The sequence below is a fragment of the Microcebus murinus genome, chromosome 11, assembly GCF_040939455.1.
Source record: "Microcebus murinus isolate Inina chromosome 11, M.murinus_Inina_mat1.0, whole genome shotgun sequence".
Lineage (NCBI taxonomy): Eukaryota > Metazoa > Chordata > Mammalia > Primates > Cheirogaleidae > Microcebus > Microcebus murinus.
In genome coordinates this window covers 58,390,570-58,408,089 of record NC_134114.1, presented here as the reverse complement: position 1 = coordinate 58,408,089, position 17,520 = coordinate 58,390,570, and the positions used below count along the sequence as shown (strand labels likewise).

At 33.0% G+C, this 17,520-nt stretch overlaps 1 protein-coding gene across 2 annotated transcripts in view; it reads right to left on the bottom strand.

The window, feature by feature from the left end:
- Positions 1 to 17,520, bottom strand: part of MSH3 (mutS homolog 3) — a 181,933-nt gene that overhangs the window by 60,638 nt on the left and 103,775 nt on the right. For both annotated transcript variants that reach the window (XM_020290125.2, XM_020290126.2), the window contains exons 15-18: positions 16,935 to 17,103; positions 11,613 to 11,677; positions 9,145 to 9,261; positions 3,865 to 3,972 (exon numbers count right to left, since the gene is read on the bottom strand). In XM_020290125.2, coding sequence (XP_020145714.2) covers positions 3,865 to 3,972; positions 9,145 to 9,261; positions 11,613 to 11,677; positions 16,935 to 17,103 — 459 coding nt within the window. The remainder of the gene's footprint in view (positions 1 to 3,864; positions 3,973 to 9,144; positions 9,262 to 11,612; positions 11,678 to 16,934; positions 17,104 to 17,520) is intronic.

The following is a 17,520-nucleotide window of genomic DNA, read 5'->3' as shown; positions in this document are numbered from 1 at the left end:
ATCTCCTGAGTAAATAATTTGTAATCATATGTTGGAGAGAGACACTTAAAATTACAAGAAAAGGATAGCTTTGGGATTTTAGAGTATAATTCTGAAGACAGAATTCTTATCTAGGTGAGTTATGAATTTACTAAAAAAGCATTTATAAGTGATATCAATTTTAAAATAAAATCATAGGTGCTCTGCCAAGTGAAATCAATATATTATATTCATGACATTGATATGACTTCCCGGGAAGCTTTTTACCTTAGAATAAAACTGAGTGACTTGTTCTGTGCTAAAATTTACACTGACTTATTCTGTTGCTATCAAAATTATATAATTGACAAAACACTCCCTGGTAGTCAGAAGCGAAGGATAATTCACAGAGCTGGGATGATATATGAGGATGGAATGACTAGTCATAGCAAAAAAAATATGAAAAACATGATGGTATCTTACGGCAGTGAAGGAAAAAGAACTAAGGAAATCTAGATACTTCTTGGGAAGAATAAAACATTTGAACTTGAACAAATTTATTTTAAACAAATTTTAAACAAATTTATTTAAACAAATTTATTTTATTTTGTATTTATTTTATATTTATTTTGTATTTATTTTATTTTGTATTTTATTTTGTATTTTAAAACTGCATCTCTCTTTTAACTGCCCCAGAGAAACAGAACATAATCTACATTAGTAAAACAGTATAATATTGATAAGAACTTCTGCCTAAAGGTTTAGACTACAGTGAATAAGATATCCTACAAGCATTTGGAAAGAAAAGATGCAATTATGAAACCAAATAATCAATTTGAACTGCAATAGCTCAAATGCATTAAAGTTTTTTTAAAAGCTGGAAATCTAAGAAAAATACATGTAAATTTCATGTATGTATATACTAGTTTAAAATGTATTTCAGATATTAGTTTCCTATTTCATGGCTATTTACATTCAATTTTATTTTTGTCAAAAAAGAGACTGATGAGATTACCAAAAGGCTATGGTTTGATTCACTTAGATATTTTTCAGATAGATTTTTCTTAATATAAAATATATGATATCCAATTTGGAAAATTTTTTAGCATGAGAAATATTTCCTAAATGTCTTACTGATGGCCTAGATGATTAGAAACAATCCTCCTACTGAGGAAAAACAGAAAAGTTGGACAACATACAGAAAAAAGCTACCCAAAGGTACCTGTTAACTAATAAGATTATCAGGCGAGGATCTGGGTGGGACAGGGGCCCAGGAAGGAGTCAGTTTTCCCCTGTGGGTGTTTGCTAATTTCTGAGGGAATAGCTGAGGCTGAGTGCTATGGACAGTTTGCTCTGGAATAAGACACCAAGGGCCTATACACCAGCATAAGAATGTTTATGAAGTAGAAAGTGTAGCTCACCTTTGAATCACCTCAACCCCTGATTTGTATAAAATGATGCTACATTGTTACTGTCCTGACATGTCTGATAAAAGTAACTCTTTCAGAATGAGTATAACCTCTATGGAAAAACAGTATGGAGATTCCTCAAAGAACTAAAAGTAGGCCTACTATTTGATCCAGTAATCCCACTACTGGGTATCTATCTATCCAGAGGAAAAGAAATCATTATATCAAAAAGTTTATCACAGCACAATTCATAATCACTAAGATATGGAATCAACCTAAGTGCCCATCAACAGATGACTGGATAAAGAAAATGTGATATATACATACACACACATATGCACACAAACACATACCATGAACTACTACTCAGCCATAAAAAAAAGAATGAAATAATGTCTTCTGCAACAACTTGGATGGAACTGGAGGCCATTATCCTAAGTGAAGTATCTGAGAAACGTAAAAGCAAATACTGCGTGTTCTCACTTACAAGTGGGAGCTAAGTGACAGGTATGCAAGGTCATACCCATCTATAATATAATGGACATTAGAGACTCAGACAGGGGGAAAGTGGGATGGGGATGAGAGATGAAAAATTACCTACTGGGTACAGTGGACACTATTTGGGTGATGGGTACACTAAAAGCCCTGACTTCACCACTATACAATTCATCTACATAACAAAAGACCATTTGTACCCTCAAAATCTATTGAAATACATATATTTTTTAAAAAGGACATACAAATGGCCAATAGGTATATGAAAAAAATGCTCAAAATCACTAATCCAAGAAATAGCAATCAAAACTACAATGAGATATCATCTCACCCTAGTTAAAATCACTTGTATCAAAAAGACAGCCAATAACAAAACACTGCTAAGGATGTGGAAAAAGGGGAACTCTCATACACTGTTGCTGGGAATGTAAATTAGTATAGCCACTAGGGAGAACAGTATGGAGATTCCCCAAAAAACTAAAAACAGAACTACTATATGATCCAGCATTCCCACTAGGGTATATATCCAAAAGAAAGGACATCAATATTTCAGAGGTATCTCCGTTCCCATGTTTATTGCAGCACCATTCACAACAGCCAAATATGGAATCAACCTAACTGCCCATAAACATAAATAAAGAACATTTATCTAATATATACAATAGATATTATTCAGCCATTAAAAAAATGAAATCCTGTCATTTGCAGTAACCTGGATGGAACTGGAAGCCATTATGTTAAGTGAAATAAGCCAAGAACAGAAAGACAAATACTGCATGTTCTCACTCATAGGTGGGAGCTAAAAGGAGGTACAGAGTAGATGGTAGTTACCAGAGGTCTGGAAGGAAAATGGTGGTGGGGGGAGAGGGGCACATGAAGACCAAAAAAAAAGAATATAAATATATTTATTACCACTGAATTGTACACTTAAAAATAGTAATGATGGTAAATTATGTATATATATTTTACCTCAATAAAAATAAATAAATAAAATGTCTATAGGTAACTAATGGGGCAAATCTGTATGTGGTTGAAGCCCTCTTATGTGACAAGAAACTGGACAATAATGAAAATGCAAAGAATCTATTTTAAACAAGACTGTTGTTCAACACGAATGGATAGCAAGATAAAATGAAACAAAACAGCAAACAGTACGTTTAGGGACCATTATGACGTAGCCAATTCCTCCATCTCTTCTCTTCCAAATAAAGAAATGCTGTACATTAAACAAGCTTTTAAAAATATCCACTATCTACTGGGTACTATGCTAGGTACAAAAGCCATGTATATTTTAGAAAAGATATTGGGCCCAAACTAGAGAGGAAACCAAGATAAAAAAGAAGTATGAACAGCAAAACATAGATCTGATGCACTCTGTGGGCCATAGGTTGTCAGGCAATATCACTTAAATGCTTTCTTTTTGGTCCTCACAGTAAGCCAGTGAGCTAAATAGTCTCTGAATTTTTAAGTGTATGAAAAGACAAGCTTTTTGAAGACATGCAACTTGTCTAAAAGCTACAGCTAAGATTTGAATTAGAGCCATTTGACACTAACATTTTCTATGAAAAGAAGAACAAACATTCCATGTTGGGATGTTTAGAGTTTAAAGAACAATGGGATGAATTTGGGCTTTCAACAAGAGGAACAGGAAAAGATCACAGAAAAGCACTCCCCACCTCGCTCAGTCCTTTCTTGCCTAATCAAGCTTTTATAATTATAAAAGTGTTCAAGTCAAAGCTAACAAATGAAAGCAGTATTCAAACTTTATAAAAATGTCATCCATGTAAACTTTAACATCTGCTTTCATTATATATTCAGTAATAGAACAAGCAGGAAAGGAATTTGTTAATTTTCAAATCAAGCTATATGGATACGATATTCAGCTTTACCAAGAGTCTAACATAATTGAATAATTATATTTTATAACAAAGACTACAGTTAATTGAATAATACCATCTTATCTAAATCATTGATAAAGGGGGGAAATAAAAAATATATTTACCTGCAGTAATCTCCTTGCTTAGCGACCTTGGCCAGGGAGAAAATGCAGTCAACAGTTGCTAGGTGATGCGTTGCTTTACATAATGAGTGATAATGTTCACTGAACTTCCTATAGAAGTGACAGCAACAACAAATAGGTAAGTACATTGATTTCTTGTCCTATAAAAGCTATACAACAAGCAATCACTTTACCAGCTAATATAAGTATACACAAAATTACCAGGCATACCTAACAGTTTAGGCATAATTAAAACAAATATAGCAATCATTCTCATTTAGTTCCAATAACATCATGAACTACACTAAGATGGGTGAGCTTCCCTTTATGCTTCTCCATCATAGCATCATCCAAACTGGGAATAAGAGTTTCAACACCTTTCTCTCATACTGAACTAGAAGCTTCCTGAAGCCAAGCGCACATCTGTCTGATCTATCCCATTGTACACCTAACAACTAGTTCATAATATTGGCACAGAATAAACACTGTAATAAATAGTTGTTTAAGACAAGCAAGAAAAAAGACACTTTTCAACTTATCTCCAGTTATCTTATTAATGTTTATAAAAATTAAATATTAGTTTTAAAAAAGATAATAGTCATTGCCTCAAATCTTTGGTTAATTAAAACTATAACACCCAGTGATCTAAAAGCTTAAAAGACTTACTCAGAAAAAGTACAGGAATGCATGCTTTTTCTTCTTTTTTCTTTTTGCTTAAATAATCCCATTATCTTATATCATAGTATTTTATGTCAATGTGTGCAATATTATATAAACTGTGGACATTTGTACATAGTGATCAATTGTGGATGCTTGAACTATACGTATTTAAACTAGAAAAAGGACTCAAAACTTAATTTTTTAAAATGCTCAGTATATCTTTTTAAGTAAAGAGAAAATAAACAACTGAGCTTAAAACCTTACAATAACTGCTCTGGCTCCAAGAGAGATTCCAAGACTTTGTTCAATTAAAAAATTTTTTAAATGTAAGTGGTGGTAAGTCACAAATTCTTCAAAGACTGGAAAATATTTGAGGGAATATAATGATAACCAAATTAACTGTAAACAGGTCCAAAAGGAAAGCCAAAGGGAAAACCAACTTTTACCAACCAAAGACTATGAAGAAGCACTATATTGTTTCTCATGGTGGGTCTTCATTACTTAAGTTTTACAAATGAAGTTCAGAGAGAAGAAGCAATTAGGCCTAAAGCCATCAGCTATGTGTTTAACAGCACATAGCTATTAAACAGTAGAGCCTAGATTCAAACAGTAGACCTCTTTATATCACCCTGCTTCACACTGCAATTTAACAGACTCCTAGTAGCATCTTTCCTTATTTTTGTACATACATACAAATGAAATAGTTGTAAGTTGCCTGCTTTCTACAATTAAAAAAAAATGTAGCTCCAGTGTTCCTTCATCCTTCTAAAGAGGATCCAAAAAGAAAGACAAAAAAGTTAAATACCTCTCTTTAAAAATATTTCTCTATTGTAGTGTGGGTTTCAGAAATATTGAGTCTGTTTGCTACTGAAATCCAAAGGTCTTAGAGTGCTTCCTAGCTTGAAAGAGATACACAGATTAAGCTATTAAGATGACCAGCTATTCCTATACAATCACTATGATCTTTTTAGAAGTGCAATTTTTCTAGTATTATTAGAATAAGATATTCTATGGAAATGACATTTTCCATATACTAGAAACAATATTTTAATTACGCAGCTTTATTTCTGTGTTAACTATTTATAAATTGAAAAATATTCACAGTATAGTTTATACTTCTGTATCTAAGCGGAGCATAATCAATATAATCTACCTATTTCTCACTGAATCAAAGTTCATCAATACAATACATTCCCACTAATAATATTAGAGTATGTGCAAAACCACAAACACAAAGGGGATGGACCCCTGGCATCAGACAAGTAGCCCCCAGCTGCCACTTTAAAATGCTTCTGAACTTTGAAGATGCCACATGTTGCAAGGACCTAACTATGCCTTGTCACTCCTAATGTGGCTTCGATACCATTCACTGACCTCTTGCACTGTGGTGTATGCTGTCCCTATTCTAATTACTGACACATCCTGTCTTCCCATCCTGGCACCTTCTCTTTTGCCAGAAAGCAGCCATATTTGATGTTTCTGCCCTTGCTTTTCTGGACATGAGTAACAAAACACTTTGGTACTAAAAAATGGCCAATTTTTTTCTCACTCTCATTCTCTCCTTCACAGGTCCTATCCAAGCCACCAAGACCCTAATTTGCTACTCCTCTGCAGCCAGAGTTAGAGGGTAACTGATGATCTTCTAATTTTCAGGATGGAAATGAGTAACATAGCTCTCATTGGGTACCATCTCAGTTAATAAAACAAAAAAGCAGGGAGGTATATGGTAATTATTTTGATATGGACAACAATGTTCTTTCTCATCTCCATGGTATAAATAAAATGAAAAACTATCATAAACCTATAACATCATCATAACTTGAAGAAACCTTGCTTGACCTTTTGGTCTTTGTCCATTTGTTACACCTTGCCAAACTTCAAAGAAATTATCCCCACTTACAAAAATGACAGAAAATGGGCAATTCAGATAATAATCTGATAGACTGGGTTTATGTCATAACAACATGCAACTTTATCACTATGACACCAACTAACTTAAGAGTAAAGTCAAAGCACTGTGATTTAATCTCTGGCCAAAAGATACTGTTGGATCTATGGGAAGCAAATGAAGACTCTTGGGTTCTAAAGTTGTTATAACTAGAAGTTTACCATCAAGTGGTGTTCAAAGACATCTGAAGTTAATAAAAATGGAAAATTTTTCATTTGTAAATGCATTTCTAAAATTTTTTTAATTATATGAGATATCACAATTAAATTTTTAAATAATTTGTAATTGAGAAGATTATCCACAGCCCATCTTCTAGACCACAAAAAAATCTCTTTTTCAGAGAGGATTTCATCCACAGCAGTGCCTTGATTTCTTGCAACATTTTGACCAAAAGTAATATGACTAATGCACAACAGTCAGTACCTCAATAAGGAGACAAATATATTTATATGGCTGGTATTCAATCCCCTGATGTCAGGTTCATTGAGGTTAATCATTTTTTAATGACATCATATTCAAACCATCTGGCACCTTAATAAATAGCATACATAACAATCAGTGCTGCTCTCAAGTAGGGGCTCTAGCTACAAACTCTCTAGCTAAATTTCAACCAATATTCTTTTTATGGATAAGAACTTTAATATATTTTTCTTATTTTGACAGTAATAAATGTACACTATAAGAACTTCTGAAATCATGTACAGTCATCCTTCAGTATCCATTAGTTCCAAAACCCCGAGGATGCCAAAAGCCTTGGACGCTCAAATCCCTTACATAAAATGGTGTAGCATTTGCATATAACCTATGTACAGCCTCCCAAATATTTTAAATCATCTCTAGATTATGAAGTCATGCATTCTATGAATAAAGCAAACATGGAAGTATCTTACCAAATCCCAGGACCCTTCTAGACTATGGTCCTTGAAGCTTGAAAGGTGTAATTTTAGTCCAATTTGTGTGTTCTTGGTGATAATATTAAAGAAAAAGTCAGGAGAACCGAAAGACTCAAAGGCCCCAAAACCCTTAAAATGGTAAAGCGACAAGTGAAAGTGAGATGGAAAAGAAACTGAAGCGAGAACATTTCCATCCCCGAATTAAAGACTGTGTGTCAAAATATCTCTAAAGATCCAGGATAAGTAAATCAGAATCTCTTCCTGGTCTTATAATTCAAGACTCCTCTAGGCAAGGAGAGTTTAATATCTACTTACTACCTTTTAAAAATTCTCACTTAATATTTTTATTTCACTTGTCAGGTTGGTTACATGAAATGAAATAAAGCTCCCTGAAGGACCTCACTGAATATTTACTGTTTAAGTTTTTAAGGAGAGAAACCAACAGAGAGATCTGTGTTTAGAATGATGCCTGTAGATTCACTGTGGGCAGCCTCTACACAGCCTGATGGAAAGGGCACTCACCTGACTGCCAGATGACCTGGGTTGAATCTGGGCCCCAATCCTTATCCTTATAAGACCTGCTTCTTATTTCTGCCTCTCACTTTACTTGTTTGTAAACTGTATATGATAATAATACTTAACCTCACAGGACTCATGTCAGAAATAATGAGTTTAAATATAAATACTTAGACCAATGGTGGCCTGGAGCTGGCTCCTACGGACTCATGAAAATTAACTGTGCACATCTCTTCCCAACTCCAGTCCAGTGGTAGCTTGAAGTCAGCCATGGTGGGAGTATTTACACTTGAGAAATCAGTAAACTTTACAAATATTACTGTTCTTCCCAGGGCCCTGGCTGTTAACCATTTGCTAGCACACCACTGATTTAAAACTGTCAGTATGAACACATAACTAGCCATAAATCCGAAATGTGAGACACTCTTTTAGACAATGACAAGGACTCTTCAAAAAAATCCCATGTTATAAAAATTAAAAATGTGGCAGACTATTCTAGATTCAAACAGACTAAGGAAACATAATAACCAAATGCAACGTTTAAAAGTTGATTGGATCTTCCATTCAAAAATCTGAGGGGGAACATTGAGGAAATTCAGGATTCAAATATATTCTTAATATTAATATTAATTTATCTAAGATGTGATAATGGTATTAAGATTGTATAGTAGATTATCCTTATTTTTAACATATGTATGCTTAAATATTTAGTGGTAAAGTGTCATGATGTCTAAAACTTTCTTCCACAGGGTTCAGAAAAATAAAATAAAATAGAAAAATAAATGTGGCAAAATGTTAACATTATATAAACCTAGGTGAAGGGCATATAGGCAGTCATTTCAACTTTCAGTAGATTTTTTAAATTGCAAAATAAAAAGTTAGGGGGAAAATATACAGCATGTAAAAAAAAATTTAATTAAATGGAGATAAAAAACAAAATAACCCATACTTGTCCAATTCTGAAAAAGATGTTTAGCTTTGATGTAAGAAAGGTAAAGTCCAAGGTAAAATTTTTAAAAGTGACTCTACTAAGCATCCTTAGTAGTAAATGTTAATACAGTAACAATAAAGTATGTTTGGTCTCAAACCAAAGACTAAGATGAGCTTACATTTCAATGGATTAAAAACCAAATCAGAGAACACATGTACTCAACTATTTTAAGGCAGGTCACAAGAAGTAATCTCTACTTTTCTTTTTGATGGAAAGATTTTCCGGTCTATTTCTCATAGCAAAAAGTCAGATTATATTTTTCATTGTAAACTCACTCTATAAAATCAAGCCATTCAGCACTGCAGTCAAGGACTAGCTGCTCGCGGAGCTGATTCAGATGTCTGTAATTTTCTACAATAAAAGGAGAGTGAAAGCGGCTCACAGCTTTTGTGCTAGAAGAGGGGAAAAAACATAAAGAGGAAATCAAGGTTAGTAAGAAATCAGTAATGCCATCACTTCAGAAATTTAAAGTAGTTATTTACTATTCTCTGATGAACCTTGAAAGGAAATAGCTGTAAACAGAGAACATTCTTTAATTACGGTCCTGAACTCTACTGATTCCAAAGTATATGATTATGTTCAGAAAGCTTTTTAAATGCATTTCAAATTATATCCATATGCCACAGTCAGAGTTTAGGATTTTTAATTCATAGGCAAAAAGCTTTTTTCTTTAAGTTATAATAAATGAAAATGCTTTTTAAAAAAAAATCAGAAGCAAATATGGCAAAATAAAGTGTGACAAAGCTGGCAAGTAGATACATCAGTGAAGAGTTATATTATTCTTTATATTTTACATTTTTCTGTATGATTGAAGTATTTCAGTGAAAAAAGAAAAATAAAAGGCATTACAAAGAACAGCAATGCATTAATTAAAGAGGCAATCAAAGAAGAGATCTTCAGGATTATAGAGTCACAGTGGTCCTGGGTGGGAAGAAGCGCCACATGCTCCTCACCTGGGCCTGAGCACCATTTCTGCTCTTTTGGTCCAGAGACTGTACAGCACATGAGTAATGCTGTGGGTCCCCAGTCAGAGAGTCTAGGCAAAGCCTCTGACCCTTCCACTTACTTACTAGCTATGTGACTTTGGGCAAATGGAACTAACCTTCTCTAAACACCACTTTCCTCATCTATAAAATAGGGATAGTAGTATCTACCTCATAGGTACTGCTAAAAGGGTCAAACAGATAATGCTTAGCAGAGTACCTATGTTGTGAGTACTCAATAAAAATTAGTTGTGCGGTGGTGGTGGCGGCAGCAGTGGCTACTATTGCTGTTGAGGCTATCTATTATCATGATGGGTCTTTCAGCAGAAGAGCAGGGTGCACTCTGCTCTTTTGTCTGCTCCCCTACTCCTATAATACACTGTCACTATTATCTTTTAATTTGGCAAGTTACTGGATTAGGGTTGGGCCTTTATATTTAAAATCTGACAGATGATGTTCTAACCCTGTCAAGGTCCTGATAGCCAAACAACAGATAAAAAACTGCAATGAACCTTCCCTAAACCATCTTATTTGTTCATTCAGTGTACATTATTGAAAGTTCAAAAGATGGTGACAATGATTTATGCTTTGCTTGTTGCTTTTAAACTACACCATCTAGATTTCTATGCCAATATATTTTTTATAGCTTTCTTTTCTGGCAAAACTCATTTAGTGTGACATTTCAGTTATTGTTATTGATGGATTAACATGATTTTGGGTAATTTCTCTTCATAAAGGATATTTCCATTCATTAGCTATACTATAGGACAAAACAAAAGGAAAGAATGTCTGCAAAGAGAGAAAACAACATCCCCTGGAAAACAATACTGAAATTTAAAGTACAGCTTCTGGTCACACAGGAAAAAAAAAAAATGATGGTATTACAGCTAAAGAAACACATGCCTGTGCCTTCAACATCCGATGCCTTGGCAATGGATAATAGTTTTCTTTTTTAATTAAAATAATAAATTAATCATCATTCACATGTCACAATTTTTCTTCATCCTCAACACAGAGTTCCTTCACATCATCACCAGCTACTAGTCCCTCTTCTCCTATCTTAGGCAAATGTAACATTTTCATCTCATATTCATAAGCAAACTTATTAATAACAGTACTAATAAATATTCCAAAAAGGATACTACTCACAGAAGTTTATACTTCCCTAAACCATTTCTTTAAATGAGTCCCTTCTTGGTGATCAATGCCTAACCAAGGAAAAAAGGCAGAGTCTCAATGTAGTTCTCTAATTTTGTTTTTGACTAATTTGTTTTCATCATTTCATGAAAAAAAGATATAATTACAAAAAAAGATATAAAGAACTATGATAATTATGTGCCAAGGAAAGCATTATGAATAAAAAAATGTGGAGCTTAATGAGGTAGAAAATGAAATTTCAGTTTCTTAAAAGAAATGTCAGGCATAGCATTCATTAAGATGTTCAAGCAACTAAACTAATTTTACAATTGAAGGTTCCTCAACTTTTTCCCCATGTGTACTCTGAGCAATTAAGAATAAAACAATAATTTATAAAACAACAAATGTATACAAATAAGATATACTTCTGAAAAATGTTTTCTTAAGATCAATAAAAAAGAGTTAAAAATAATTATCTCTTTGGTTAAAAGTTCCATAGGAAAACCAAAGGAGGAGAATTGCTTTTAATTTCAAGAATGTGGCTATTATCAATCCAACACTACATAGGTATACAGATGTCATTATAGTTTATATTATAAGAAAAAAATTATTTTGAAACCTACCTTCCAACCTTAACCCAATCGGTTGGTATGCAAGATATAGCAGAGTTCTTTATTTCAATCATGAACTAAAATAAACATAAATAAACAGATATTTAGATGAATATTATATTTAAAGCTGTCTCAAAATTGTGGTATAAGAATTTAGTATATATTGTTCTAAACATTCAAAATAAATCCAGTATTGTTCTTCAGAGACTTTATGTATGTCAATACAGCCAAATATTAATTAGGATTTCAATACTTGGGATAAAGTAAAATTTGTATGGATCAAAAAGTTTGTAATAAAGGATATAACGTGGGCCTTTAATGTGGATAATAGTGTTATGTGCATAATATGAATGATGATATTTTTCATTAATAACCTCTTTCATTTATTTCTAATTATCTTAAGAATTCTATTACTCAAACAAGATTGAATTTCTAAGTATATAAAATTTTAAAATGTTCAATTACTAGATGTTATACCAGTTTGAGATATGGTCCCTCCTCTACTGTGAAAAGATTTTTTATAATAGTCTTTACCCAAGGAACCTAAATCGTCTAGAAGTATCCTCATAAAGAAAGCACTGACTTTCCCAACTACTAAGAAAGGAAAATATTCCTTCCCATATGAGTTTTAAGTTTTCACTCATGCAAACCGTATCTTTATAGATCCATCTGTGTTCTGTAAGCAAGCTTCTCTGAAATCAGCCAGGAAGCAAGTGAAGTCAAGTTCTTCTATTGCACCTTTCATTTTCAGTATTAATCATATATCATCCCTTCTTGGTGTGCTTTCATTCCTGTATTATTACAATCAAATCCAATGTTCTATTTAAATAAAGTTTTTAAAACCTATTTTGTATAGAATGGAACCCAGAAACTCTGTGGTTGTCATTAATTTTAAGATAGCTACAAGAACTTTTCACATTTATCAGTTTTATGATATGCATATAACTTCTGGTATTTATAATAATCATATTAACAGTTATCAACCTGGCTCTTGCATTTATTTTTCCATTAACAAAAACACTGTAGCTTTTACATGAATCAGTATAAGAATTAATGGCTAATCTTAAGAATTCTTATCCTTAGCAAAAATTTTTGAACTAATGATGTCTTTCTGTATAAAGAGGAATTAATACGATTTCAAATCTACCATGCCCAGTTAAATAGTTAAGGCTAAAAAAGCCCCCTTTGGCTACAAAAACTCGAATATAAAAATCATTACTGGGAAAGATAAAACCACTTTTAAACTATGCTAAATAATCTTGCTATTTTAAAATGTTCTATGAAAAGACACGTTGGCCTTTTTATAAACTAATTCTCGGAAGAGCTATGCCAAAGGCAAACAGCAAAATACCGGAACACACTGGATCACTGATATTTGGGAAGGACACATCCAGATCGATCCATAATGACTAACGCAGAGCTCCAGGAGTTTTGAAAAGAAGCCAACAATAACAAGGAGCACCTTGGGAACAGTGCAAGTACCAAAAGTCTACTCTAGGAACCACAATCACTATAATAAGCTGCCATATTTAGAGCCAATACAGGCTGGAAAATCAAGTGGGAGTCAGAAGGCACACATGGAACTCCTGCTTGCTAGCCTCCTGCAGTCACATCCTCAGGGAAGTGTTGGTCCTGTGTGTCCTCTTTTCTCTTTCAGCAGTCCTCAGGTTTGCAGCCTGTGTTCCTCCTCAGAGCTGTCATCAGCTAGCTTTTTTCTCTTCTACACTGGCTATGTGATAGCAAATTTTTCAAACATTCTAACAATGAGCAGGCAGGCCTTCCGTTCAAGGATTTTATTGCTGAAGAAAACCAACATTGGAAAAGCGCATATATTCCAGAAGTCTTAGATAGCTCTCATAACAACTTTTCCTGCTCTACAGTTCCTGACTTTGTTTCCTAGGTGTTAATGTGAGAAGGCTGCCTTGATTCATTATCGCAATCTCCCATACTCTTTTCCTAGGACCCAATTCTGTCTTGGTTAAATGTCAGATATTGTTACTCAATCTACATAGCCTGTGGTATCATGGGGCTGGCATCAGTGCTAGGTTTGTTGAAATTCGTAACTCACCCCAGAAACTGCTCTGTGTTTTCTCCAGCACCATGCTTGACCCATTCCTCTGCTCCCCACTTTTCTTTCTTGCTCTTAAGAATTTTCAAATATTTTTATATTGAAGATTTAACAGAATGTTTTAAACATACTAAACAGATTCTGGATACACAGTGTGCTGTAAGTTAATAAAATTTTCTCTAAAGATTTTCCCCAATATTTCTTCCTTTCCCTTAAGAATAATATTTATCAATACAGCCCCCAGTCTAAATATCACCCCATATCCATTCCATATTTGATTGAAGGTTAAGAGATAATTGTCAATATTCATAAAATATTATAGAGACTGTCACAGAAGCAGTGAAGTATGTAAAATTATATAAGTTTCTGCTTTCATTAGTTTCTGATAAGCAATACTTTTAGAGTCAGAGACAATAAGGCACCACACAATAAGGCTTAGTATACCGAGTAGCGCTCTGGGAAGCCGAGGCAGGTGGATTGCTCGAGGTCAGGAGTTTGAAACCAGCCTGAGCAAGAGCAAGACCCTGTCTCTACTATAAACAGAAAGAAATTAACTGGCCAACTTATATAGAAAAAATTAGCCGGGCATGGTGGTACGTGCCTGTAGTTCCAGCTACTCGGGAGGCTGAGGCAGAAGGATTGCTTGAGCCCAGGAGTTTGAGGTTGCTGTGAGCTAGGCTGACGCCCACAGCACTCTAGCCTGGGCAACAAAGCGAGACTCTGTCATTCATTCATTCATTCATTCATTCATTCATAAATAAATAAATAAATAAATAAAAGCTGGAAACAGAGATGAAAAATGAATGTTGTCAAAAGTAACACTGGCTTGACAGCCTCGCATATTTATCTGTCTAATTTTAGTAATAACAAGATCCATGTACTATCACATGGGTCTGCTATAATACGTTTTTTAAAATTGTCACAAAAGTCATATGTATAGAAACAAAAATTCAGACAGAACACAAAACATATAAACATAAAATAAGGGTTTTCCTCCTTGCCTCCCTCACTTTTCAGAGGTAATCACATCTGACATAGTCTGTTCTTAGTCTTTCAACTATCTCTAAATAATCTGGTGATATCTTTAGACCATTTTTTTAAAACAGAATTTGATTATAAAGATGTTCAAATGAATATAATCACTAGCTCTCCAAAATATTTTATGAAAGCAATTCTGTACTAATGTACTACTAATATCCTAAGGGAGGTTGTTAAAACCCAACAAGAATCCATCCTACTGTTAAAAACTAAGAAATTTTCCTCAAACCCAACAACTTAACCTAATAAAGACATAAAGAATGAATAAGAATATAATTCATCTTCTTCCTAATTGTTTATAATTACTTGATTTCCATTCTATATTTTTCTTAAATCTCAATGCCATACTCAAAATGAATAACCAATATACTATCTCTTATGAATTCCTGATAATTTCTCCCCATTTTTACTTTAAAAATACCAAATGAATCCAGAACTGTCTTCCCAAGGTTTAAACTTTATTTTAGCTTGAATAGAATGAGCTATAAAAAGGTCTTGATTTTTACCAAATAAAACCCATAGCGTTGATAATCTCTTGTGTTATTTGTGAATGGAATGAAATAATGATATGGTAGAAAGACTAGGGGTCAGACACACCTGGGCTAGAATTGGGCTTCTGACCTTGGGTGACTCACCTAACTACTCCAAACCTCAGTTTTCTTTTCAGCAAAATTGGAATAACCTTTTTTTGTGTTGTTATAAGAATAAAATAAAATAATATATGTTAAGCACTTAGCACCATTCTGGACTTTAACAAATGCTTGATAAATGCTAAATAATCCTATTATTGTTATTATATGTAACATAAACATAGCACTTTACGATTAGAAAGCACTTTCACGTATATTAACTTAATTGGTCTCCATAATAGTCTCACAATAGAGGTGACTCTTCCATGGTCACACAGTTGTAAGTGGTAGAACTGACACTGACACTTAGTTTTCTCCACTGTCATACCAAGCAGTCACTTTTCTATGACATATCTTTTTATTAATGTTATTAATGCAGTTTTGATCATCTGATTTTCAACAAATAGCCAGAATAGTCGCCCTAAGGTCATTTTTTACTTTGCAAGGTCATTACTGCATGGTTAAAATAAGAGACATGAGTAAATATTTGGTGTTCACATTTTCAGAAGATAAACATAAGTATAAATATTGTCAAATCATTTTTATGTTATATAGAGCTCTATGTAAAATGCATTGTCAAATGTCTACCTGAGAATAACATTTTATTAATTTTCGTGCAAAAGACAGGCTGACTTAACCAATGGTTAAATCTATTAAATGGCACAAAATTAATAAACAATTTAATAATGATTATCATTTACTGTAGAGCTTATTTCAAATAACCATACAATCAATAATCTATTGGTAAAATACACAAAGCAATTTAAATATTTTAAAATTCGATTTGAAATTAAACTCTTCCCTACCATAATATCTATTTTTTAAAATCCTAAATAAAATGTTCATCCTATAGAAATTCATAAATTTCCTAATTTATTATTATAATGAAGTAGAATTTCTCAAATTCTCTTAGTTAGAATCTCTGTATTTTATTAAACATAACACAGCAGTAGCACAGCTCAAAATTCAGAATAGAACTAAAAAGTACAACCACATTTAAAAAGCACACTTCTTCCTTTTCTGGTTCTCATTCAGGAATGAGAACTTCCAACTTTAAACAGAAGTACACATCCCCCCAAACACGTTCTAAACAGCACCATAATCTTATGTAAGACTCTTTAAATGTAGGTTTTCCCTCTGTAGATTTGTTTTCTGTTGTTGTTTGTTTGTTTGTTTTTAGCAGCTATACCCTTAATTTCAGGAGGAAGCCCTGCCATTTAATCATTGGATGATCCAATCAGCACAGATGTATCATTTCATCATCTGTAAGCCAAGGATCAAACACTAACTTCTTATTTCTTGGATTTAGAACAAATGAACTCTATAAATTACAATTCAAAATAATTGAGATTTTTTAATAATATAACTTCAACAAATAACACTAAAACACATGTAACAGTAAGTTGCATAACTTTACCAAGAAACTAATAGAAGACCATCATTAAAATAATTCTTATCAAAACAAGTTATTACAACATATTTCTAAGGAACAAAACAGAACATTTCAAAAAAATACATCCTCAGATTTTTATTTACATTTTAAAATTGCTTTCCTACTAGAGAAAAACTAACACAAAATAAAAGTATGTTTGACATTACCTCCTGTCCTGACACCGTCACATATTGTGCAGAAGGATTTTTTAGTATTTTCCGTATTTCTTGCAAATGTATTCGGATCTTGTCGGTAACTTCTTGAATTTCATCCTTCCTCTTTTTTATTAAAGGGAAGTCAGAAAGGTCTTTGAATAGTTCAGTTTTATCCCCAATTCTAAAAAATTTTTAAATGCAAATACATATATTGAATCATATTAATTAGACCAGTTTTCAATTATTTTTTGTAATATGATGAAAATGAAAGGGCTAGAAGTCAGGAAAACATGGGTCTAATTCCAGCTCTGCTACTAAGAATTTATGGGTTTCTTAACTTCTCTGAGAATAGACAAAATTACCCTAGTATTGTTTTTTGTTTTGCAAGTTCAAGTTCATGATTCCTATGGTAAAACCAAGAGATAAAATTAAGTATTTGTTATTTACCTATTCAGAAAACAAAAACAAATGTAAATGTCAACTCTTTTTTTCTTTTACATAGATCTCTTTCTGCAATGCATTGTGAAATGACTACCTTTTAAAGGATAACTTTGCTTTGACATATTCCAAATATAAGGCAGACCATCTATAGATATCT